This window comes from Bos indicus x Bos taurus, chromosome 8 (genome assembly GCF_003369695.1).
Source record: "Bos indicus x Bos taurus breed Angus x Brahman F1 hybrid chromosome 8, Bos_hybrid_MaternalHap_v2.0, whole genome shotgun sequence".
NCBI lineage: Eukaryota > Metazoa > Chordata > Mammalia > Artiodactyla > Bovidae > Bos > Bos indicus x Bos taurus.
In genome coordinates this window covers 83,223,336-83,247,713 of record NC_040083.1, presented here as the reverse complement: position 1 = coordinate 83,247,713, position 24,378 = coordinate 83,223,336, and the positions used below count along the sequence as shown (strand labels likewise).

Here is a 24,378-nt window from a genome sequence, read left to right as displayed (position 1 = left end):
AACCTTAGCCAGTTCATTGATGAAGTCTAGTAGCTTTCTGGTAGCATCTTCAGGATTTTTTATTAATTTGTATAGTATCATGTCATCTGCAAATAGTGGCAGTTTTATGTCTTTTCCACTTTGAATTCTTTTCCAGTAAATTCCCTACATATGAACTACAAGAGCATGTTTATAAGTCCAGTTTGTTGATAAGCCCAACAAAGTTAGCCTATATACCCAACTAATACAACTGGCTATATAGTACTGTACTGTAATAGGTTTATAATACTTTTCACACAAATAATATATAAAAAACAAAAAATAAAACATTTTTATTCTCACAGTAAAGAACCTTGAAAAATACAGTAGTACAGTACAACAGTTAGCACACAGGGGCTGGCATTGAGTGAACAGGCAAGAAAAGTTACTGACTGGAGGGGGGATGGAGAGTGGGAGATGGCAGAACTGAAGAATCAGCAGCAACAGGAGATGCAGTTTCACTCACACTTGACATTAGTAGCACAGGTTCTGGTTCTTTGCTGGATTCAATTCTGTCTACCCTCTTGAAAAAAATGAATCCAATGATGTCTGAGTGGTAGCTCTCTTTTTTTCTCATCACAGATGACACAGTTGCACTGGATTGTATTTTGAATGGCTGCTGCGTCTTTCATGTACCATTCTACGTTTGTGTCCTGAGCCTCAAAAACTGACAATACCTCCTCAAATAAAGAAAATCCTCTTGCATCATGAATCTCTTTGGTTCTTCAGGTACTACTTCTTCCTCTTGTCTCTCCGTCCTTTCTCTGGGTCTCCAGTTCTACCAGGTCTTCATCAGTAAGCTCCTTGTGTTGCACAGCAAGGAGTTCAGTGTTATAAGAACAAGCAACGTCTACCATCTTTTCACCTTGCTCCACTCTCTCAATTATTTTCACTTTTGTTTCCATCATTATCGCTTGGCACTTCTTACAGTACCAGTTACATCACTGCTGCTTTTATGCTTGCTCCCAGATATCCTGGGCTTGAAGTAAAGATACTGCACTGCTGTACTGTATACAGTACTGTACAGTATAAAGTACACAAAAGCACATCCACTTGTAGAGAATGCATGCAAGTGACAATGCATGCCAGACATGAACAAACTTACATGATTTGACATGTGAATACATTTGCATCTTTGAAAGCTCACAGCTTTGAAGGTTTGTATGTAGCAGACTTAATGTATTTTTTTTTCCCCTCTGATGGTCATGGCTGGTAGTTCTAGAACTATGTTGAATAATGTGGCAAGAGCGGACATCCTTGTCTTGTTCCTGCTCTTAGAGGAAATGCATTCAGATTTTCACCATTGAGTATGATGTTAGCTGTGGGTTTGTTATATATGGCCTTTATTATCATTGAGGTAGGTCCCTCTATGCCCACTTTATGGAGAGTTTTTATCATAAATTAGGGTGTTGAATTTTTAGTAGAAGCTTTTTCTGTATCTGTTGAGATGATCATAACAGTTTTTATACTTCAGGTTGTTAATATGGTGTATTACACTGACTAATTTGCGGATATTGAAAAATCCTTGCATCCCTGGGATAAATCCCATTGGATCATGGTGTATGAACCTTTTATTCTATTGTTTGATTTGGTTTATTAGTGTTTTGTTGAGAATTTTTGCACTTGTGTACAGCAGTGATATTGGGCTGTAATTTCCTCTTTTTTGTGTGGTGTCTTTGACTTTTTGGTCTCAGGGTAATGGTTTCAGGCCTCCTAAAATGAGTTTTGGAGTGTTCCTTCTTCAGCAATTTTTGAAAAGTTTCAGAAGGATAGGTGTTAACTTTTCTCTAATGTTTGATACAATTTGCTTGTGGAGCCATCTGGTCCTGGACTTTTGTTTGTTGTAAGTTTTTTAGCCACAGTTTCAATTTCAGCACTTGTGATTGAGCTGTTTGTATTTTCTATTTCTTTCTGGTTCAGTCTTGGAAGATTGTACCTTTCTAATAATATGTCCATTTCCTTCTAGGTTAAATAACATTTAGATTTATAGAAACATTATAAAGATAGTACAGAGTGTTCCTGTGTACTCTTCACCCAGTTTTAGTTTCCTTGAATATTATCACTTGAATTAATTTGCTCAGGTTGCCATAATAAGAAATATGCACTCACTGGCTTAAACAACAGAAATTTATTTTCTCACAGATCTAGAGGTTGGAATTCCAAGAGGAAGGTGCCAGCAAAATTCATTTCTGGTGCCTTCTTGCTATGACCTCATGTGGCCCTATCTCTGAGCTGTACATTCCTGGTGTCTTTTCCTCTTCTTATAAGGGCACCAGTCCTATTGGATGAGGGCCCCACCCTTACAGTCTCATTTAACCTTAATTACCTCTTTAAAAGGGCTTTCCTGGTGGCTCAGATGGTAAAGAATCTGAATGCAGTGCCAGTGACCTGGGTTTGATCCCAAGGTTGGGACAATTCCCTGGAGAAGGGCATGGCAACCCACTCCAGTATTGTTGCCTAGAGAATTCTATGGACAGCGGAGCCCATTGGGCTCCAGTCCATGGGGTTGCAAAGAGTCAGGGTTGAGTGACTAACACCTCTTAAAAAGCCCTGTCTCTAAAGACAGGCATATTGAAGACTAGGACTTCAGCACATGAATTTGAGGCAGGGAACACAATTCAGTCCATAACATCATGCTGTATTACTGTGGGACATTAAGAAACCAATACTGGTTGATATGTTATTGATATACTGTTACATATAGTCTAGGCTTTATTCACATTTCCCTAATTTTCCCATTAATGCCCTTTTTCTACTCCAGGATTTAATCTAGGATGCCACATTGCATTTAGTTGTCATCTCCTTAGCCACCCCTAAGGTCCATGACAATTTCTCAGTTGTGTTTTATATGACATTGACAGTTTTGATGAGTACCGGGCAGGTATTTTATAGAATGCCCCTCAAATTTTCTGTGATATAGATAGCTTATGGGGAATGATGTCAGATTCATGGTCTCCAAAGAAGAAGATTTAGCTTTGGGACCAGGGACCAGGCTTGATCACTCAAGAGCTTTTGTGTAGCAGAGTTTTATTAACGTGAAACAGGGACAGAGAAAGCTTCTGACTAGACATCAGAAGGGGTACTGAGAGTGCCCCCATTCACTAGTCTTATCAAGACCTTACATACTTTTACCAGACCTGCTCCCACAAGATACATCTTAAATTAACAAGATTAGAACTAAGAATAGAAAGGTCTTACCAAACCCACTCCCACAATATATATATATCTCTTAAGATAACATGATTAGTCATAAAACATTCTTGTTAAGGAGAAAATGTTCTGGAGCAAGATACATTGTTATAATGACTAAAACAAAGCAATGCAGAAAAAAGTTTGTCTTTTTCTCCTTGAGAGCCCCAGACCTCTTTCTCCTTCTTGAGGGCTCCAGACCCCTTTCTCCTCCTCAGGGACCCTGGACTTCTTATCAGCTTACCTAGGAACTGACTCTCTCAATATTTTCTAATGACTAGACTGGATTTTTGGAATAAAATTCTGCAGAGGAAAAGTGCCCTTCTCATTATATCATATCAGGGGGACACGGCATCCACATGATATCTTTGGTGAATTATGAACACTTGGTTAAAGTAGTGTTGACAGGTTCCTCTGTGAAGTTGCTAATTTTCCCTTTCCATGCTATATTTTTTGGAAGCCAGTCACTAAGTCCAACCCATACTCAAAAAGATGGGGGGAGTTAAGCTCTAACTCTTAGAAGGAAGTATCTATGTGTATTATTTGGAATACTTATGTAAGGAAGGGAGAAGGCAATGGCACCCCACTCCAGTACTCTTGCCTGGAAAATCCCATGGACGGAGGAGCCTGGTAGGCTGCAGTCCGTGGGGTCGCTGAGAGTTGGACACGACTGAGCGACTTCACTTTCACTTTCACACACTGGAGAAGGAAATGGCAACCCACTCCAGTGTTCTTGCCTGGACGGGGGAGCCTGGTGCGCTGCTGTCTGTGGGGTGGCACAGAGTCAGACAAGACTGAAGCAACTTAGCAGCAGCAGCAGCATGTAAGGAAGATTTGTCTCTCTTTCATTTTATTCAATAGCTTTTATATCAGCTTGCATTCATGTGTATTTATTTTTTACTTTGGGTTATAATCCATATTCAAAAGCAGAGATATTACTTTGACAACAAAGGTCCATCTAGTCAAGGCTATGGTTTTTCCAGTGGTCATGTATGGATGTGAGAGTTGGACTGTGAAGAAGGCTGAGCGCCAAAGAATTGATGCTTTTGAACTATGGTGTTGGAGAAGACTCTTGAGAGTCCCTTGGACTGCAAGGAGATCCAACCAGTCCATTCTGAAGGAAATCAGCCCTGGGATTTCTTTGGAAGGAATGATGCTAAAGCTGAAACTCCAGTACTTTGGCCACCTCATGCGAAGAGTTAACTCATTGGAAAAGACTCTGATGCTGGGAGGGATCGGGGGCAGGAGGAGAAGGGGACGACAGAGGATGAGATGGCTGGATGGCATCACTGACTCGATGGATGTGAGTCTGGGTGACCTCCGGGAGTTAGTGATGGACAGGGAGGCCTGGCGTGCTGTGATTCATGGGGTCGCAAAAAGTCGGACATGACTGAGCGACTGAACTGAACTGATAATCCAGTATTATGTACTTCATTGCTCAAATTTTTCAGCTTTGGCTGTTAGGAGTTTTTTCAGATTGGATCCTGTATCCCACTCTTCTCCCACCCCCTTCTAAAAATGTTTTAATGGTTTCTTTTATAAATTTATTAAATCATTTTTCTTATAGCTTTTGCATATTGTGTCTTTGTTTAAGGCTTAAAGATATATGTCACTTAGGATAAGGCTAGGTTATGTTATGATGGCAACCCCAACATCTTAGTGTCATGTAAGGAGTAAAGGTTTATTTTTTGTTCATGATGCATATCTGTCATTGGTTAAGTAAGACCTGTTATAAATCTTCTTACTTTATGACCCAGGCTGGTAGAGCACAGCTACTACACATAAAACTTTTTATTGAGTATAACATGAAAGTGAAAGTGAAGTCGCTCAGTCTTGTCCAACTTTTTGTGACCCCACGGGACTATAGCCCACCAGGCTCCTCTGTCCACGGGATTCTCCAGGCAAGAGTACTGGAGTGGGTTGCCATTTCCTTTTCCAGAGGATCTTTCTGACCCAGGGATTGAACCCAGTCTCCTGCATTGTAGGCAGACGCTTTATGGTCTAAGCCACTAGGGAAGAATATCATAATGAAGTCTAATTTATTTTATGAAAGTGAAAGTGTTAGTCACTCAGTTCTGTCCAACTCTTCTGACCTCATGGACTGTAGCCCACCAGGCTCTTCTATTCATGGAATTCTCCAGGTAAGAATACTGGAGTAGGTAGCCATTCCTTTTTCCAGGGGATCTTCCTGACCCAGAGATTGAACTCTGGTCTCCCGCATTGCAGGCAGATTCTTTACCATTTGAAAGTGAAGTCACTCAGTTGTGTCTGACTCTTTGTGACTCCATGGACTGTAGCCCACCAGGCTTCTCCATCCATGGGGTTTTCCAGGCAAGAATACTGGAGTGGGTTGCCATTTCCTTCTCCAGGGGATCTTCCCTGCCCAGGGATCGAACCCAGGTCTCCTGCATTGAAGACAGACGCTTTACCCTCTGAGCCACCAGAGAAGTCCTACTGTTTTACCATTTGAGCCACCTTATAATATATACATATATCTATAATGGAGTAGGGCAAGGCAACGCACTCCAATATTCTTGCTTGAGAATCCTGTGGACAGAGGAGCCTGGCAGGCTGTGGTCCATAGGGTCGCAAAGAGTTGGACCCGACTTAGAAATGACTTAGCATGCATGCCTGCATATCTATGTGTAGTAATGATTCATACACAGAAATTTGTACAAAGTGAACAACTTGGTAGACAGGTTTGTACATCATGGATAAATAACTAGCACATAGATTGAGAAAGAGAACATCATACCCCAGAATCTACCCCTTTGAGCTCTTTCCTAGTCACTCCTCTTCCAAGGATAAACACATTTTTAATTGCCAAAGATTTGTCTGGCTTTGAAATCTATATGAATGTAATCATACTTTATGTACTCTTGTTTGGCTTTTTTCACTGACCAGTATATTGGTGAGAATTATCCATGATATTGCACATGGTCACAGTTCATTCATTCATTTTGTTATATAATATTCCACTGTAAGAAAGTACCACAGTGTTTCAGTCCACGGTTTCTGGACATTTAGTTTGTGTTCAGTTTTTGGCTATTACAAATAATGATTCTGTGAACCACTGTTTGTCCCTTTCTTGGTGAGCATGTGTATACATTTTTGCTGTATATATCCTTAGAAGTGGAATTTTGCCCCCCCAGCCCCAAGTCAGAAGATGTGTGATGTTCACTCCTTATAAATACCAGTTTTCTAAAATGGATGTATTCTGATATTATCTTGATAGCTGCTTGCTGGTCAGAGGGAGAGGTCTATAGAGGTTTTTGTACCATTAATTAAGTGAACTGACCCCGAAGTGATGAATTTCACCTCTACTCATTTAATCTCAAAGGAGTAAGAACAAGCCTACCATGGCCTAGAATACAGGGAACCAGAACTATTATGTTCAGCTTTTTAATCGAGGTAGATGTGTGTGTGTGTGAATCGAGGTAGATGTGTGTGTGTGTAACAGAGGGAGGCTTTTTTTAGGCAGATGAATTTCTTTAGATTTTTATTTAAGCAAATACCACAGATTTTAATATGAATTCTTATTTAGATTATTACATAATTTGTGTTGAATTGTCTTTTAATTTCCCTTTGTTGCAAGTTATTTAGAAACAGGTTTTAAATATTTTCAGGTTGATAGATTTTTGCTTGTTTTATTGTATTTTCATCAATAAACTTCAGATTTTCTTGACTGCATTAATTGTATGATCTGTAAGTATGATCTTTGCTTTCCTGAATTTGTTGTGATTTCCTTGTAACCTAGTATGTGAGGACTTCAGTGAATACCCTATTTTTTGAAAATTTTGTGCTCTCTGTTGAAAGTGATTCTCTTTATTTACTAGATCAAGCTTCTACTTCCTTATTTTATGTTTTGGAGGGGTGTTAGCCTGTTATTATGACTTTACTAATTTTTCCTGTTTTCACTAGTTTTGTGTTATAGATTTAAAATGTTTAAGATGTGTGATTGTTGTAATCTCTTGGTAGATTATGTAATCATGAAGCATCTTTGTCTTTATTGCTTTTTGCTGTAAATTCTATGTCATCCATTGTTGATATTGCTATACCTGCTCTTTTTCCTAGCAACTGTGTAATGTATCATTTTCTATCCTTAAAACACTTTCCGTATGGTTCTGTTTTAATTGTCTCTGTAAATATATAGGCTGAATTTGTATTTATTTATTTAGCTGAGTCAGGTATTAGTTGTGGCATGTGGGATCTTTCACTGCAGCACATAGGTTCTCTAGTTGTGGTACAGGCCCAGGAGTTGTGTTGCAGTGTGCTTTTACTTGCTGTATGGCATGTAGGATCTTAGTTCCCCAACTAGGGATCCAACCCATGTCCCCTGCATTGCAAGGTGGATTCTTAACCACTGGACCACCAGGGAAGTTTCTATGTTGATTTTTTAAATTCAACTTGAAAAAAATTGTAATAGGTGAATTTAAATATTTTGCATGTTTTATTCTTACTGATATGTTTGGAATTATTTTGTTTTCTGATTGCCATGTTTCTTCTTGGTGTTTGATGCCTTGATCATGTTTTCTTAGTTTTATTTCTTCACTTGCTCCAGTGATTTGAAAGGTATGAAAACTTTATAATTCTTCTTTCTAAAAGTTTATTTATAAAATATTTTAGAAATACAGGTGAATATGGAGACTGACATATTATTGGGGGAGGATGTCTGGAGCATCTTTAGACAAGATTACTCTTCCCCATTTTGTTCTGGAGTTGATTGAGGAACATAGGAGTTAAACAGATAAAAAATTAAATGTAAACTTTATTACTGATAACATTATGGAGCTTGGTTTATACCTATATACATTTATATCTGTAAGCTAGTGGAATTACTTACACAAGCAGTCACTGGCATATTGGGCAGCCCCAGGGATAAATTCCAGATGATGCATCTGCAAATTGGTAGAGCCTCCATCATCTTGAATCCTTGGGTTACTGTGCAGAATAGAGCCTCCTCCACAGCAGCATCTGGGCTGGACATGCAGCACCAGGAAGAAATGGCCTCTTTTGTAAATTAAATTATAAAGATTTAAGAGTTGTTTGTTGCCATACATTTTTCTGACTAATAAAGTCAACTTATAGGGCATAGAGCAGACCAAAACCATACTCACTGTAGGTAGGTAAGAAAAAAAGGAGCAAGGTAGGACAATGAGGTTTCTTCTTTTGTGAATTTCTTAGTCCCAACCTCTGCCCATTTGTTTGTTGGGAGTGTTAGCTTTTTATCTTTGATTTATAGTTCTTTGTAAATTCTAAATACTAATCTTTTGTTGCTTTCGTGCATTGTACCTGTCTTCCTGGACTGTGAGTTACCATTTTAAATTTTGTTTTTGGGGTCTTAAAAGCAGAAGCATTAAATCTTCATATAATCAAATTTCTCAATCTTTTGCTTTATATTTTAGACTTTTTTTTTGTTTTTATTTTTTTAAATCCATCTCTACCCCACTGTTTGAGTTACTTTTCTATATTTTACTCTAGGACTTGTAAAACTTTTCTTCTTATAGTTAAGCTTTTACAAAAGTTTTTTTACTTAGTATTTATTTGGCTGCTCTGGGTCAGAGTTGTGGTATGAGAACTCTCACTTGTGGCATGTGGAATATAGTTCCCAGACCAGGGATCTAACCTGAGCCCTCTGCATTGGGAGCACAGAGTCTCAGCCGCTGGACCACCAGGAAAGTCCCTAGCTAGGCTTTTTTTTTTTTCTTCTTTGGTGTGTGGTGGCCTGTGGTGTGATAAAGATCGAATTTCCTCCCTCCTTACCCCCTAGACAATGTTACTCTTGTTGTTCAGTCCTTAGTCCAGTCAGTCTCTTTGCAACCCCGTGGACTGCAGCACGCCAGGCTACCCTGTCCTTCACTATATCCTGGAGTTTGCTCAAACTCATGTCCATTGACTCAGTGATGGCATCCAACCATCTCATCCTCTGTTGGCCCCTTCTTCTCCTGCCCTCAATCTTTCCCAACATCAAGGTCTTTTCCAATGAGTCAGCTCTTCTCATCAGGTGGCCAAAGTATTGGAACTTTGGCTTCAGCATTAGTCCTTCCAATGAATTTTCAGGGTTGATCCTTTAGGATTCACTGGTTTGATCTTCTTGCAGTCCAAGGGACTCTCAAAAGTCTTCTCAAGTTCTTTGATACTCAGCTTTCTTTATGATTCAACTCTCACATCTGCACATGACTACTGGGAAAAATCATAGTTTTGACTGTGGACCTTTGTCAGTAAAGTAATATCCCTGCTTTTTAATATGCTGTCTAGGATTGTCATAGCTTTTCTTCCAAGGAACAAGCATCTTTTAATTTTGTGGCTGCAGTCACAGTCTGCAGTGATTTTGAAGCCCAAGAAAATAAAACCTGTCATATTTCCATTTTTTCCCCATCTGTTTGCCATGATGTGATGGGACCGGAGGCCACGATCTTCATTTTTTGAATGTTGAGTTTTAAGCCAGCTTTTTCACTCTCCTCTTTCACTTTCATCAAGAGGCTTTTTAGTTCTTCTTTACTTTCTGGCTTTAGGGTGGTATCATCTGCATATGTAAGGATATTGATATTTCTCCTAGCATCCTGATTCCAGCTTGTGATTCATCCAGCATGATGTACTCTGCATTTTGTTGTTGTTCAGTGGCTCAGTCGTGTCTGACACTTTGTGACCCAATGAACTGCAGCATGCCTGGCTTCCCTGTCTTTCAGTATCTCTCAGAGTTGGCTCAGACTCATGTCCATTGAGTTGGTGATGCCATCCAACCATCTCATCCTCTGTTGCCCACTTCTCCTCCTCCCTTCAGTCTTTCTCAGCATTAGGGTCTTTTCCAATTAATCAGGTCTTCAAATCAGGTGGCCAAAGTTTTGGAGCTTCAGCTTCAGCACCAGTCCTTCCAATAAGTATTCAGGGCTGAATTCCTTTAGATTGACTGATTTGATCTCCTTGCAGTCCAAGGGACTCTCAAGAGTTTTTTCCAGCACCATAATTCAAAACCATCAGTTCTTCAGCATCAGCCTTTGTTATGGTCCAACTCTCACATCCATACATGACTACTGGAAAAACCATAGCTTTGACTATACAGATCTTTGTCAGCAAAGTGATGTCTTTGCTTTTTAATATGTTTAGGTTTGTCATAGCTATTCCAAGGAGCAAGCATCTTTTAATTTCATGGCTGTAGACATCTTCTGCATTGATTTTGGAGCCCAAGAAAATGAAATCTGACACTGTTTCCACATTTTCCTCATCTTTTACCAAGAAGTGTTAGGACTGGATGCCATGACCTTAGTGTTTTGAATGTTGAGTTTTAAGCCAGCTTTTTCCACTCTCTTCTTTCACTTTCAAGAGGCTTTTTAGGTCCTCTTCACTTTCTGTCATTAAAGTGGTATCTGCATATCTAAAGTTGTTGATATTTCTTCCAGTAATTTTGATTCCAACTTCTGATTCATCCAGCCTGGCATTTTGCATAATGTTCTCTGCATATAAGTTAAATAAGCAGGGTGACAATATACAGCCTTGACGTACTCCTTTCCCAATTTGGAACCAGTCCATTGTTCCATGTCCAGTTCTAACTGTTGCTTCTTGTCCTGCATACAGGTTTCTCAGGAGGCAGGTAAGGTGGTCTAGTATTCCCATCTCATTAAGAATATTCCACAGTTTGTTGTGATTCACACAGTCAAAGGCTTTAGCATAGTCAATGAAGCAGAAGTAGATGTTTCTTTGGAACTCTCTTGCTTTTTCAGTGATCCAGTGGATGTTGGCTATTTGATCTCTGGTTCCTCTGCCTTTTCTAAATGCAGCTTGTACATATGGATGTTCTCGGTTCATGCACTGCTGAAGCCTAGCTTGCAGGATTTTGAGCATAATCTTGATGGCATGTGTGCAATTGTACAGTAATTTGAACATTCTTTGGCATTGCTTTTCTTTGGGATTGGAATGAAAACTGACCTTTTCCAGTCCTTTGGCCACTGCTGAGTTTTCTGAATTTGCTGGCATAATGCGTGCAACACTTTAACAGCATCATCTTTTAGGATTTGACATATCTCAGCTAGAATTCCATCACCTTCAATAGCTTTGTTCATAGTAATGCTTCCTAAGGCCCACTTGACTTCACACTCCAGGATATCTTGCTATAGGCGAATGACCACACCACTGTGGTTATCTGGGTCATTAAGAGCTTTTTTGTAGAGTTCTGTGTATTCTTGCCACCTTTCTTAATCTCTTCTGCTTCTATGAGGAGCTTGCCATATTTGTCCTTTATTGTGCCTATCTTTGCATGAACTGTTCCCTTGGTATCTCCAGTTTCCTTGAGGAGATCTCTAGTCTTTCCCATCCTATTGTTTTCCTCTATTTCTTTGCATTATTCACTTCAGAAGGCTTTCTTATCTCTCCTTGCTATTCTCTGGAACTCTGCATTCAGTTGGGAATATCTTTCCCTTTCTCCTTTGCCTTTTGCTTCTCTTCTTTTCTCAGCTATTTGTAAGCCCTCCTCAGACAACCACTTTGCCTTTTTGCATTTCTTTTTCTTGGGGATAGTTTTGGTCACTACCCCCTGTACAATGTTACGAACCTCCATCCATAGTTTCAGACACTCTGTCTACCAGATCTAATCCCTTGAATCTGTGCCATCACCTCCACTGTATAATCATAAGAGATTTTATTTAGGTCATACCTAAATGGCCTAGTGGTTCTCCTTTCTTCAATTTGAGCCTGAATTTTGCTGATGAGCTGAGCTACAGTCAGCTCCAGGTGCTGTTTTTGTTGACTGTATAAAGCTTCTCCATCTTCAGCTGCAAAGACTGTAATCTATCTGATTTTGGTACTGACTATCTGGTGATGTCCATAAGTAGAGTCTTTGCTGGTGTTATTGGAAGGGAATGTTTGCTATGACCAGTGTGTTCTCTTGGCAAAACTTTGTTAGAATTTGCCCTACTTCATTCTGTACTCCAAGACGAAACTTGCCTATTATTCCGGGTATCTCTTGACTTCCTAGTTTTGCATTCCAGTCCCCCATGATGAAAAGGACATCTTTTCTTAGTGTTAGTTCTATGAGGTCTTGTAGGTCTTCATAGAATTGTTCAGCTTCAGCTTCTTCAGCATTAGTGGTTGGGGCATAAACTCAGATTACTGTGATGTTGAATGGTTTGCCTTAGAAATGAAATGAGATCATTCTGTCATTTTTGAGATTGCAACCAAGTACTGCATTTTGGACTTTTTTTATTGACTATGAGGGCTACTCCATTTCTTCTAAGGGATTATTGCCCAGAGTAGTACATATAATGGTCATCTGAATTAAATTTGCCTATCCTTATCCATTTTAGTTCACTGATTCCTAAAATCTCAATGTTCACTCTTGCCATCTCCTGTATGACCGGTTTACCTTGATTCATGAATCTAACAGTACATACAACCAATTGTCACTACAGCATGTGTTGAGCATTCTTACTTTTACCATGGCTTCTCAGGCGGTACAGTGCTAAAGAATCTGCCTGCCAATGCAAGATACTTGGGTTTGATCCCTGGGGTGGGAAGATCTGCTGGAGTAGGAAATGGCAACCCACTGTAGTATTCTTGCCTGGAAAATTCCATGGACAGAGGAGACAGGCCACAGTCCATGGGGTCCCAAAGAGTCAGACATGACTCAGTGACTGAGTGTACACACACTGTTACTATTGATCTTCAAAGCCACCTGTGTCATAAGTGAAGTTTCTATGTTTATGGGGTCTGTTACTGAGCTCTTATGTATAACAGATAGAGATCTAGTATATGTGTCAGTTCTACACGGCTAAATTATTGCAAGTTTTAATATTTGGTAGGGCAAAGGCCCCTTTATGTTTGTTTTCGAATTGGTCTCAGTTCTTCTTGGCCTTATGGTCTTGTAGATTAATTTTAGGATCAGCTTGTTAAGTCTTGTGAAAAGTTCTGTTGAGATTTTGATAAGAATGCATTTAGTTTGAATGAAATTACCATCTTTGTGATAGTGAATCTTCCCAATAAAAACCTGCTTTTATCTTTCCTATATTCGTAAGTGACCATGCACTTATATTTTTTATTAGTTATTACAAGTAGTACACAGAAAAACTTTCTAAAAACTACTAATCATGTAAATCCAGAAAGTTTGCAAACGTTTATTTATTCTAATAGTTTGTCTACAGATTCTTTTGTATTTTCTAGGCAGACAGTCATGTATAAATAAGTACCGTTTTGTTTCTAAGTCTTCCCTCATTTCTTTTTATCTTGGCATCAGTGAGCACTTCCAGTTATTACATTATTAAACAGAAGTCATGGTAGTAGAAATTTTCATCTTGGTTTTCATTTTAGGGAGATACTTATGAAGTTAAGGCATGAATTGTGGTATTTCCCTAAGGTATCTGGAAGATAACTTTGATCAGTTTAAAAATATTCTCTTTTAGTCTCATTGTATAAAGTATTAATTTGGAATGAGTTGATTTTAATTACTTCTTCTGTGGGTTTCTTCCATAATCTAGTCATGATGTGTTGGACTTTTTAATGTTGAGCCACTGGTAAGATTAAATTTAATATGCTATTGGCTATTTGTATTTCTTTTCTTAATTGTTTATAGCCTTTATAGAATTTTATTTTCTATTGGGTTTTTATATTGTTTTACAGATTTTATCATTGTGATGATTATTATATATTTTCTGCAAGTTTCTGGTTTTTTTTTTCTTTATACCTTGAGTTTTGTGTCATGCTTAAAAGTCCCATTTAAATTATAAAATTAGTTGGTATAATTTTTTATAGTTATCTGACAGCTTTTAAAAACTTACTTCATTTGGTCTTTGTTTTATACGTCAGATTGGTACCTTGTTTTCTTTTCATACTTACAGACATTTGTCCATTACTGAGTAAGGCCTTCTTTGTGACTGATTTTTCTCATATACTAGGTTTTCATATTTGCCTGGGTTCACGTTTCTATGTTGCTGTGCTAAAATCTTACTGTTTTAATTATTCTTGCTTTATATTAAGGCAAGTCTCTGAGGCAGGAGTTTAAAATTTTCAGGCTTCAGGCAAAAAGCCTGTGTTAAGATCTTGATTCTGTTACTTTACAAGTTTGTGACTTTGCTCAGGTTAGTTATTTTGCTTCTTTAGGTTAGGTTTCCTTTCCTGAAAAATACTGATAGTAGTAGTAGCATTTGCTTTATATTAATGAGCTTATTAATGTAATACCTGGCACTAAACTCTCAATAATTGTTAGTTGCCATTGTTTTATGAACATTTCTTCCTATGCTCCTCTTGGTTACTCCTCATCTCAAGGAACAAGGGGCTAATGACAGATGTGAGTGATGGCTATTAGCCCTCTCTGAGGGACAATCACTGTTCAGGTGGAGCCTGTTCTTTCTTATTCCCAGGAGATGTGAATTCTCCCTTCTGCTTCTCTGACAGTGAGCTCACTGAGGGCAGACTTCACTACCCCATAGGGAAGACTTGCACTCTCCAGTCCCTCTGCCAGGACTTGTGAAGTCAGTCCGGTTCCAGGGGGAAAACAGAATGGGTGGGAAGCTTATTGTATTTAGAGTTCTTTTCATCATTTCTACTAAAAAGTAGATACTGTGTTATCATTGCCACCTGACTACTACATATATTTCTCAATTGGTTTAGAATATAACTCTCTGTATTTTATGATTAACTGTGCTTCCCTGGTAGCTCAGACAGTAAAGAATCTGCCTGCAATGCAGGAGACCTGGGTTTGATCCCTGTATTGGGAAGATCTCCTGAAGAAGGGCATGGCTACCCAGTCCAGTATTCTTGCCTGGAGAATTCCACAGACTGAGGAGACTGGTGGGCTACAGTCCACGGGGTCTCAAAGAGTCAGACATGACTGAGCGACTAACACTTTTCATCCCAATAGCTAGTTGTTATGTAGGAAAATATTATTAACTTAACAAATACTTACTAAAGGAAGAGGTAGTAAACTAGAGACCCATTACCCATATCAGAACTATAGACAAATTTGGCACAAGGATGGATTTTGAATGTTCTTGTCAATATTTAAAAACCATGAGATTTAATATACTTCTACTGTATCTTTTCTGTCAAAGAAGCAGGAGTGGTAACTATGTGACAGAGTGTAGGGCAAGACAGTTTACCACTTCAGTACTTCAGTTTTGTTTTTTGACTACAAACACATTAAAGGGAGGACACATGGGTTTACAATAGGATAGTAAGTTTAATCATGAACTTTTAATCAAAATGTTTTAAAGAGACCTATTTTCCAGCTCCAGTTTTCTAATAAAGAGCTCTCATCCCCGCACTCTGGCCTCTATTGTAGTTTATCACAATATGACTCTAGAATAACAATTTGAGAATATCTTGTGCACAGGTAATTGGACATAAGAAAATCAGTGATTCTTCCTCATCCTGTAATATATAAAATATTTCCTTTGGGAACTGAATTTCAGGTTTGGACTTGGAGGGAAAATCTCTCCCCATTTCTATGTAGCTCCTTCCGGTTTTATTTGGGTTTGTTAAAAGAAACTGGATTTCAAGAGATGGTAGCACTAACCAGTTCTGTTGTTTATAAGTGTGCAAAGGATATTTTCTAGATTGTCTTATGCTGGAGAAGGAAATGGCACCCCACTCCAGTACTCTTGCCTGGAAAATCCCATGGACAGAGGAGCCTGGTAGGCTGCAGTCCATGGGGTCGCTAAGAGTCCGATACAACTGAGCGACTTCACTTTCACTTTTCACTTTCATGCACTGGAGAAGGAAATGGCAACCCACTCCAGTGTTCTTGCTTGGAGAATCCCAGGGACGGGGGAGCCTAGTGGGCTGCCCTCTATGGGGTCGCACAGTCGGACACGACTGAAGCGACTTAGCAGCAGCAGCAGCAGCATACTGTGTTTACTGAATGTTTTGTGTCTTAATGAAGTCAGCTTTGGAAGAACACTTTTAGCCAGCAAGTTCACTTTTCAAAAGCTTCATAATTTTGAATAGGTAATATATGCTACAAAATTCAAAAGTTAATAAAACGAATAAATCTTTTTTACCATAACTTCCCTAACTACAGATAGTTTCCCCCTATAAAGGCAAACACCAGGTTTTTTTGTGTTTCCTTCCAGAGATATGCAAGATTTCATATACAGTCATATACATATGTGTTTTAAATGTGCACCTATAAATCATCCAGCCTGTAAACACCTGTAAAGATGTCCCTCTTGGCAGTTTTGCCAGTGTTCAGTTTTCAGCCTTGGAAATTTCTGCCAAATTGCCTTTTGTTGCCCTTCATGGAGGCTGTCACAGTTTGCATTCTTACCCGCAGACCATGAGCGCCTGTTTCCCTACCTCACCAACACAGTGCTTATCAAATTCCTTCGATTTTTGCCAGTCTGAAGGAAAAGTAGTACCGTATAGTTTAAATTTTATTTTTATTATTTTGCCCTAAGATAAAATTGAAGTTGGGTGTGTTCTTGAGATGGATTTAAAATATTTTTCCAGTTTATGTCGTGAATTTGTATTTATTGCCATGAAGACTATTTTTAAAATGTTTATCAGTTTAACAGATTCTCGTAGCTTATATTTTCATTTAGAAAGATATTCTTCATTAAAAAATAATTCAGTGTTTTGTTTTTTACACATAAAAACATCTGGTCTGTCTGGAAGTTTAGAATAAGGTTAGGAGATAATGCAGGTTTACTTTTAAGGCAAAAATGTATATATTGTGATATACAACGTGTCTATTCGATTGAGATGACAAAAGTGTAATTCTTGGGAAAGAGTAGTTACTGTATTGCTTGTTCGTTTTAAGGGAGAGTCATTGCAAACATTTTTCACGGATTATTAAAGTAACTCTTTTCTGTAGGAATCCTAGAATACAGAAGGAAATAAAAATCCCCCATAATCCCACTACCATATTATATATAACAAAATTAGGACCGTATTCATACTGCAACTTACTTTTGTTTTCACTGGAGACTAACATAGGTTTAGAAAATTCTTAAATTGTCATTTAGCATCGCGTCAGAATTCCTGTTTTTCAACCATCCAAATACTTTTCTGAGGAGAAATCTAAGGCCTTTAAAGGAAGGAATGATAACCTCTGCTTCAGGCGTACCTTTAAATTTTGAACAGTTTTGAAAAGGCCCCTTTAAAAGGAGACACCAGCACTCAGGCGAGCCACTCAGCGAGTCTCCACCCCAGAGTGGAGGGAGCTCCAAGCCCGCGGGGTTGTCGAGGCGCCGACCTCTCCTGCGGCCTGCTGTAGCGTCCCCTGGTGGCGGCGGGGAAGACGGCCGAGCACAAGGAGGGGGTCAGATCCACTGGCAAGCCCTTCTCTTCCGAGAAATCCTTTTAATCGGTTTGGGAGCCGCTTTCTTAACCAGGCCCGCGTTTGCCTCTGTGACCTTCTGCTGCACCTCCCGACTTTGAGTAGAGACTTGCGGCGCTGGAGGGGCCTGGCGCTGCAGATGACCGACCGCCGAGTGGCCCCGAGGCGGGGCGAAACTCAGCCCGGGCGGCTGGGGCTGGTTTCCGCACCCGTCCCTCACCACCGCGTCTGGGGCGTTTGTGAAGTTTTGAACTTCCGGGGTTGGTTCTCCTGAGCTTGCGGTAGGGTGGCCGGCTGAGGGGCGTCGCTGTGCCGAGTGTTTGGGCGCGGCCCTTTAAACTTTTTTGCTTTTTAAACTTCGGGGGTGTGGTCGCGGCCCTCCTCTCCCCCGCCGCCCGGTACTTCCCCTCTGCCCCGCCTTCCAGATGCTGTGGAGTCATGAGCCGGGAGGGTGCAGGGACCCCTTTGGTGGCCGAGGTGATCAGAGGTGAGTGCGGAGGGTGCGCCTCTGGGACACCCCCTATTTAGAGGGCATCGGACAGTGCCCAGGGGTCGAGGAGCCCCCACTGCTGCTCAAGACGCGCCTTTAAACTTTGGGACCAGGGCCGAAGCTGTCTCACGGGCGTGGGTGGCCTCCCGGGACTCCTAGTGCTCAGACGTGGACCTGCTTTGGGGGTGAATCCGCACCGACGTGTGCACTTGGGACCTTTGTGTCTTACACCGTGGCTCGTAGGCTCTCCACCTCGGAGCGAACTCCCTGGTCGCTGTGCATGGGGATCAAGGGTCATTTGTGGTTGGAAGGAGTAAGCTCCGTCATCTGTTTGAGTGTTTGTGGTTGCAAGACGTTTTAGTTGACGCATTCACAGGAAAAATATAGCAGTTGTGTGCACTGAATTGTAGGCAAAAATTGCTTAAATACTATTTGGGGAAAGGATGCCAGCTGGCATCTGTTGTTTCTTACTATTTTAAGGGTTGTACTTGATTTTGCCATAATTTGAATGTAAGTATTCTACTAGCAGTACTATTAGTATTACTACTACTAGTTATTGTGGCATACTGCTTCCCCAAGGATTTTTGGGCAACTCTTTTTGGGGTGGGGTGGGAAAGGAAGGGTGGAGCCTCCTAGCATTCTTGCTAAACCTCACAACAGCCTAACTTCATTTATGCAATGCAGGTTCATCTCATACTCATCATACAGAAAACTTTCATTGCCTCTGTTATAATGGTAATTTGTCTGATTGTAAAAATCACTACAGAAGTAGTGGTTCCGGATCAAAAAAAGTGACCCCCAAGAACACTGGATAAACAGGATTTGTTTTGTGTTCTGTAGCCGTAAACATTAGTTTTGAGGCAATTTTGAGAGCGTTGTCTTTCTGCTTAAAACATAGCTTCTTATTGAAATAACTTTTTAGGATGTCTTGAAAATATAGCGAAACATAGGGAGAATCATCAAGGCTGGTGGTCTAGCCGTGAAATGCCTGCTGCCTTGCTGAAATTTTTTAATCTAGAGTAGCTAACGTTTTGCAATGAGAGGTTCATCCAAAAATTGAGTCAGTCGTATCACTATGTGAAAAGTCGCTGACAGCTCTTGAAACTAATATTGAAGGCAACTTCTCCTTCTTAAAAATTGCTTATTTATTATTACCCACCAAAATAGAACATTTTGAAGTTACTCACTGATACCCTTACCATAGGTAAAACATGCATGGAAAAGGAATTTTTTTACTTCATCTGAAAAGAGTTGCATCATGATATATGAAACGTTTTTAATAATGTGAAGGAAGGAACATTACAATTTTTCCATTTCAGATCGCCTTTGTTTTGCCATTCTCTTCAGCAGACCAAAGAGTTCATCAAATGTACATTATTTCAGCATAGATAATGAACTTGAATATGAAAAGTAAGTATTGCTTTTTAAAAGATTGTTAGTAACTTTTTTTTATTGTGAAAAATCTAAAGGTATGTTTATAAAATTGGAACATTGCAAATCTGTTGATTGTTAGTTGCAGGATGCTGATTTTAATCCTTGGTCATAAAATAGATCCTTAGGAGGGGAAAAATCAAAAAGTGAAAGAATTCTCCTAAGTTTAACAATTTACATTTGAAATTCTAATAGCTTACAGTATAATGAAATATAAACTAGTATACTAAGTAAGATAATTTTGCCAGTGGAAAAATGTGTGGAAAAATAGCCTTTTTTATTTAGAAAGTATTTTCATGTATTATTTGAGGTTAGATTTAAAGGTGTTGTAGCACTTATCATGTTATTTAACAGTCATCTTTTTACCAAAGTATTTCTTCTATTAGTAAGGCAATAACGTTTAAGTTATATGACCTATAATAATTTGGTGTGTACTTTCTTGCTTTATTTTGATCTCATACCTACAAAAAGGCAGTTATATTCAGAGCATCTGGAACACACATACACATTTTTGTGTTTCATTTTTGCAGCTTCTACGCAGATTTTGGACCACTCAATCTAGCAATGGTTTACAGATACTGCTGCAAGATAAATAAGAAATTAAAGGTAAAGTACTTTTTACTGAGGTTTCACTTAAATAATCATGATTAGCCTGATCTTGTGGGAAGGAGGGGGAATCTATTTTTTAAAAGGCAATGTCATGTTTTTTCACTACAGTGGTGTTTGGGACATACATGTGGTTTATTGTTTTATGAAGTCATAGTATATCTGTTTTTCTAGAGTTTTGATGGAATGGTTTAAGTTTGGGTCATTTGATTCTGATTTGGATTGGTGATGTTTAGATACTTGAAAAGCCAAAGTGGAAGTTGTTAATAAAGTGAATCTCTTATTGTCTGAGTTAATAGAACTGAAACCTAACAAGAGAAGCTTTCCTTCCTTTGGTCATTGTTCTTTCTCCCTTCACTGTGGTAGGGAATGTTAGGAGACTAAGAGAAATCAGTTCATCTTACTTTATTGTATCTTGAATCTCTCATATTTTACTACTTGTGACTCTTTACTTGACCCTTTACACATATGATTAAGGAGTAGGGAAACAGGAGCAAACAGCATATATTTAAGAGTATCACTAAATTATAAGAGTGTATTGTTGGTTTGAACTTAGACCTTATTCATTTATTTTTTAAAAAACTTTGAATTATTAGTTATATAAAACAAAAAGTTTATATACTGCTAGCAATTCCAAGAGTCACTATAAATTCTCAAGTAGAAATACTGGATTTGGGGGCGGGTACTCTTTAAAAACAAGTTTATTCAGTTGATTATTTATTAGACTACTACACAGAAATAAAACTCATTGTCAACTAAAAATTATATTACATTGAAAATTAATTAGTGAGTAAGGCAGATATTTTCTCCCTTGAACATCAGACTTAAAATTACACATTAGAAATATTTGGCCATCCAAGGGATTGGGGGCAGGAGGAAAAGGGGACGACAGAGGATGAGATGGCTGGATGGCATCACCGACTCGATGGACTTGAGTTTGAGTGAACTCCGGGAGTTGGTGATGGACAGGGAGGCCTGGCGTGCTGCCATTCATGGGGTCGCAAAGAGTCGGACATGACTGAGTGGCTGAACTGAACTGAAGGACTTTTATCCTTTGGGTCAATGAAGATTATATTCATCCTTTTTTCAAAATTAAAAAATCATTAATATTCACTAGAACAACTTGTAGCGTATTGACCATCCAACCTGATTGAAACTTTGATTCCTTGTTCAATTAATAGTGATAAAAAATGTGTTGAATTTATAGTAAGAGTGTCTTATGCTGCTTGAGGGCTGGTTGGGTTGTTGTTGTTTTTTTAAATCAACTTGTGTCTCTTACTCTGTGTAAACAACTAAAGGAAAATTCATCATGTACACGTTCATCATTGAAATACCCAAAACACTGGCTCACAGAAGTGAAGAAATACTGTGCTTATTCAGCTGAATATATCCTATTTCTTACCCTTAATTGAAACATTTCAACTCAAGTTAGTGAAGTACATGTAAAGAAGTACTAACAAATCATGTTGTTCCTTTGGTTTTACTTTCTATATCCTTTTTATTTTTAACTTAATCAAGAACAGAACATTCTAGCAACACCCTAGGAACAGCCCATTTTCTCTCTCCTGGTTATCTCTGTACCACCCTCCTCACTCCACTCCTCCCTACCCCATTCACTATCCTGATTTCTAACAGAGTGAATTATTTTACCTATTTTTGTACCCTTTTAATTTAAAGGTTTCAGAAATAGATTTTTTTAAAAATCAGACAATAGGGAAAGGAAAAACGATCTCTTTTACTACCTTTTCCAGCTTTTATGTATTCTTTCAGAGATAGTCTATACTTTCAAAGTGTATCTGTGTGTATCTCCTCCTTTTAAAAAAATTGAAGTGTGGTTGATTTATGATATATTAATTTCAGGTGTCTCCTCTCCCACTCTTCAATTATACATTTGTTCTATTCCAAGAGTATGTCTTTTATGGGAATGTACATAGTATTTTTGAGTATCAATTTAAAAAGTCTTTCTGAATGCTTCAACATTGTGAGATCCAGAATTTATTTTAATCACAAAATAAAGTTTTTGAAAACTTGAAATTAGAAAGGAAATACTAGCAACTGTTTATCTTTATGCAGTCCATTACAATGATGAGGAAGAAAATTATACATTTTACTGGCCCTGATCAGAGAAAACAAGCAAATGCTGCTTTCCTTGTTGGATGTTATATGGTAAGTATTTAACTACTTTTCTAATATTTTAGTGAAATCATGTACAACAGTGGTATTTGTAGTTGGCGTTTTGATATTACTTTTTTCTAAGAGATCTTGATTTCTTGCCGGAAAGAATATCTTTTGCTTTATAAAAATTGACCAAGTGGGAAAGTCTATGGAGAGGATAAGGGGTATATGGGAGATGTCTGTAACTTCTACTCAGTTTTGCTGTTCTGAACCTGAAACTGCTTTTTTTTAAAGTCTATTTTTAAAAAAAGATCAACTACCATGAATACCTTTTTAAGTGTTATGGCACTTAAATTTAGAAAATAATGACCCAAAGCTGTGTTTCTATTAAGTCATGATACATGTAGTAAAGTTATGAAAGTAGAGTCAAGATTTCGATTGATTTATAAAAACAAAACCAAAATACATAAAAAGTGTATCACATGTGGTTAGAGTTCTTTATAATTTGAGTACAGGCAATATTTCCCCAACTGAGGTATGATTCTGAACATGTCAAAGCATATAGCAGGACATGGCATGTCAATATTGTAGGAAAATGGGTAACATACTGTGTAGATTATACACAGCATTGAGTGGGTGGTCTGTTTAGGTCATTGGAAGACTATTTTGGCATAGCCAGTATTTCATGACTTACGAATTTCATTTATGTGTAAATGTCATGGAAAGTATTTGGTTATTTAGAGTCAGGTTTTGTGTAGTACTTTCATTCATCTCTAGGAGTACCTAAGTAACAGATTTTCCTAAATAAGCCAAGAGGTCCTTCTTGCAGTGGTGGTCTTCATGTTTTTGGCGGTGTGGAACCTAGCTGCTCTACCAAGTGGGGGAAAATATCGAGTAGTTATTCTAGATAAAAAAAGGGTTGGTGCTGGAGTTCTTGGGGTAAGTTGTTTCTTCCCCCAGGTTGCTTCTGTCATGCTTTCACTTAAAACTGTTTTTCTGACATGTAGTTTGAAAATTTGGAATTCACAGTGATTAGACCAAAAAGTTCATGGTACTTGGTGAAATTGCACCTCAAAATAGTTGGATAGTTTTCTTTTCTATGTTTATGGTGGGGGTTTGTGTTTGTTTATGTTCACAAAAGTAATCGAGAGAAGTGATTCTGAGATAACTAAGTTTTATTATCATCTCTGAATGTATGAAACACAGACTTTAGATTATGTTTCTTAAAATTTGTTTTTTTTTTTCAAGCTTACCCAGATAAGGACTTATACTTTTTGGCTTTTGTCATCTTCCCTGATGTTTATTGTACTTAGCAGCAAAACTCCTGAGGGGGCAGTGCTGGTAGGAGGCTATGCAGGATCCCAAGAGAAAGAGAATGAAGAAGGTAGCTGCTTTAAGTGGGATATTTGGTCCCATTACTTGGCTAGTCAATGGGGAGAGGAGCACCACAGATTAAACTGTGATAACTTTCCAGGAAAAAGGACACAGCCAGAATTCTTGGTGTTCATAAAGTATTAAAGGGAACCCTGAAGAAATGGCTTTTGATGTAACAGTAAAAGTCTTTCTTGCCCAGGAGAAAAATCTGGAATGGCTGAAGTTGTTTCATTTAAGAGAATGTTCTCCTGAGCAGAACACACAGCACTCTCCTGAACTACTTTGGGGTCAGTCCATTGTCTCTCTCTGGTCAGATGAGATGATCTCTAAAATGGTGGGATCTTGAGTAGCCAGATATGATGACTTCAGTGTGAAAGAATCCCTTAGAGGGTAGCTGTGGGTATGGTGGGAACCAAGGGTTGTCTTAGAAATAAAACACTTGATAATTTTATAAATAAGAAATCTCTCGTCTTAAATTTTTTGGTTTTTTTTTTTTTTTTTTAAGGTAGTGAAAAAACTCAATACCCATTGGCATATTGATTGAAAATGTGTTGGCATACTGGTTCCCAGTTTGGTGTTAGCCTTTTGACTTTGTTTATGGTTGTATTTTGGCATGTAAAAGTGTATTTTTCTACAGCTAATATGTTTTAGATTTAGAAATCCTTCCAGGGTTTTAGACTCCCAGGTTAGCACTGATTTGACTGGTTAGGAAAGTGCCAGGTAAACAATTACACTTGAGTTCATTCCTCTGTTCAGTTAGAAGCCAGCTTGGCAGGAGGTTTATGGCTCTTGGCTGTAGCAAATGGCTTTGTAGCCATGACTGGCTCGTTCAAGTAGGAGATTGGGGCTATAATGATGCTAGGTGGGGAAACAGGAGAAAAACTTCTAAGAA

The 24,378-nt window shown here is 38.6% G+C and overlaps 1 protein-coding gene across 20 annotated transcripts in view; it reads left to right on the top strand.

Moving 5' to 3' along the window:
- The window catches only part of CDC14B (cell division cycle 14B), a 128,299-nt gene that overhangs the window by 51,481 nt on the left and 52,440 nt on the right, over positions 1 to 24,378 (top strand). For 15 of the 20 annotated variants that reach the window (XM_027550265.1, XM_027550264.1, XM_027550258.1 and 12 more), the window contains 3 exons: positions 19,280 to 19,370; positions 19,922 to 19,997; positions 22,071 to 22,163. In XM_027550265.1, the coding sequence (XP_027406066.1) occupies positions 19,280 to 19,370; positions 19,922 to 19,997; positions 22,071 to 22,163 (260 nt within the window). Of the gene's footprint in view, positions 1 to 710; positions 748 to 16,784; positions 17,958 to 19,279; positions 19,371 to 19,921; positions 19,998 to 22,070; positions 22,164 to 24,378 lie in introns of those variants that run through there. The other 5 variants (XM_027550276.1, XM_027550275.1, XM_027550263.1 and 2 more) reach the window with 4 other exon arrangements.